The 2,097-nt window shown below is 54.7% G+C and overlaps 1 protein-coding gene across 1 annotated transcript; it reads right to left on the reverse strand.

Moving 5' to 3' along the window:
• Nucleotides 1-63: 63 nt before the first annotated feature.
• On the reverse strand, nucleotides 64-2,065 carry LOC107307562. The gene is made up of 2 exons (XM_015851075.2): nucleotides 1,036-2,065; nucleotides 64-153 (listed from the first exon to the last, which is right to left on the reverse strand). Exons 1-2 carry the CDS (start codon nucleotides 1,901-1,903, stop codon nucleotides 101-103), a joined length of 921 nt encoding a protein of 306 aa, XP_015706561.1. The 5' UTR covers nucleotides 1,904-2,065; the 3' UTR covers nucleotides 64-100.
• Nucleotides 2,066-2,097: the final 32 nt, after the last annotated feature.

Genomic DNA, 2,097 nt, shown 5'->3' on the forward strand with positions numbered 1-2,097 from the left:
GGGGGGGCAGCTCTGCCCTATGGCTGCCCCACACATTGGGGGGCTGAGGGGGGGGAGGTGTTACCTGAGCTTCCCCTCCATAGGAAGCTCATGGGGGGGGTCAGCGCAGCTCAGCCGGGCGTCCCCATCCAGCAGGTAGATGTAGGAGTGCTCCTAAATGTGGGGCACATAGAGGGGGCACAGTGGGGCACTGACACCCCCCTGCCCCACACATTGCACCCCGTGCAGCACTGCATGCCCACATGCATGCACAGCCATGCACGGCTGCAAAACCATATGCATGCATGCTCCTGTGCATGCACAAATGCAACTGAGGGCCCCCATGCACGCACGCCCATGCACACACCTGATTGCACGGCCATGTCCATGCACAAATGCAAAGCTGCATGCATGCACACTCCTATGCATGCATGCATGCAACTGCATGCCCATGCACACACCTAATTGCACACCCATGTGCATGCACGGCCACGCATAACTGCAAAACCATATGCATGCACGCTCCTGTGCATGCACAAATGCAACTGCAGGCACCCATGCATGCACGTCCATGCACACACTTGATTGCACGGCCATGTGCATGCACCCAGCCGTGCATGCAGACACCCACATGCACCTGTGCCCATGTTCTTGCACACCCATGCATGCACACACCCATGCATGCATGCATGCCCGTGCACACACCTAAATGCACAGCCATGTCCGTGCATAACCATGCACAACTGCAGAACTACATGCATGCTCCTGTGCATTCACAAATGCAACTGCACACACCCATGCATGCACACACCTAATTGCACACCCATCTGCATGCACCCAGCCATGCATGCAGACACCCACACGCAACTGCACCCCTGTGTTCATGTACACCCATGCATGCACGGCCATGTGCACACCTACTTGCACGCCCATGTGCATGCACAACCATGCACAACTGCAAGACTACATGCATGCACACATGCAACTGCATGCCCCCATGCATGCACCCACCCCCCACCCAACCCCAGTTGCTGCATGCAGCAGAGCCCCACGTACCACGCGGGGCAGCAGCGCCAGCAATGCAGCACGCAGCGCATCCTGCAGGTGGGCGGCGTCGATGGCAGCACCCAACCCCAGCAATGCATCCTGCAGAGAGAGCACATGGGAGGAGGGGAGCAAACTGCAACTGCAACAAGGACAGCTGCAACTGCACCTGCAAACTGCACCTGCAAACTGCAAACTGCTGCAAAATGCAACTGCAACTACGGTAGTAATTGCACTTACAGACTCCGAGTTGCAAATTGCAACTGAGACTGGAGCTGGGATTGCAAGTACAACCTGCAATTGCAATTGCAACTGCAAAGACCGCTGCATATTCGTGCAGTGGCTGCAGCTGCAGCTGCAACTCTAACATCGACTTCACCTGCAAACTACGATTGCATACACGCATGATGGTTGTATCTGCACACAGCAGCTGCAGCTGCAAAATGCAACTGCAACTGCGGTAGGAATTGCACCTGCAGACTCCAAGTTGCAAATTGCAACTGGGACCGGAACTGGGATTGCACCTGCAACCTGCAATTGCAATTGCAACTGCAAAGACCGCTGCACCTTCATGCAGTGGCTGCAGCTGCAGCTGCAACTCTAACATCGACCTCACCTGCAAATTACGATCGCATACATGCACGATGGTTGTATCTGCACACGGCAGCTGCAGCTGCAAAATGCAACTGCAACTGAGGTAGTAATTGCATCTGCAGACTCCAAGTTGCAAATTGCAACTGGGACCGGAACTGGGATTGCAAATGCAACCTGCTATTGCAATTGCAACTGCAAAGACCGCTGCACATTCATGTAGTGGCTGCAGCTGCACCTGCAACTCTAACATCGACCTCACCTGCAAACTACGATCGCATACATGCATGGTGGCTGTATCTGCACGCTGCAGCTGCAGCTGCAAAATGCAACTGCAACTGTGATAGGAATTGCACCTGCAGACTCCAAGTTGCAAATTGCAACCGGGACCAGAACTGGGATTGCAAATGCAACCTGCAATTGCAATTGAACTGCAAAGACAATTGCGCCTCCATGCAGTGGCTGCAGCTGCAGCTGCAGCTT

The sequence above is a fragment of the Coturnix japonica genome, unplaced genomic scaffold, assembly GCF_001577835.2.
Source record: "Coturnix japonica isolate 7356 unplaced genomic scaffold, Coturnix japonica 2.1 chrUnrandom675, whole genome shotgun sequence".
In the NCBI taxonomy this organism is placed as follows: domain Eukaryota; kingdom Metazoa; phylum Chordata; class Aves; order Galliformes; family Phasianidae; genus Coturnix; species Coturnix japonica.

What these genes read in the sequence shown, in the direction of transcription:
- LOC107307562 (XM_015851075.2), bottom strand. Translation starts at nt 1,903, where the DNA reads ATGCATGTATGCGATCGTAGTTTGCAGGTGAGGTCGATGTTAGAGTTG. An exon ending in TGGCGCTGCTGCCCCGCGTG is followed by an intron (nt 154 to 1,035) that starts GTACGTGGGGCT and finishes CCCCACATTTAG; the next exon opens with GAGCACTCCTACATCTACCT.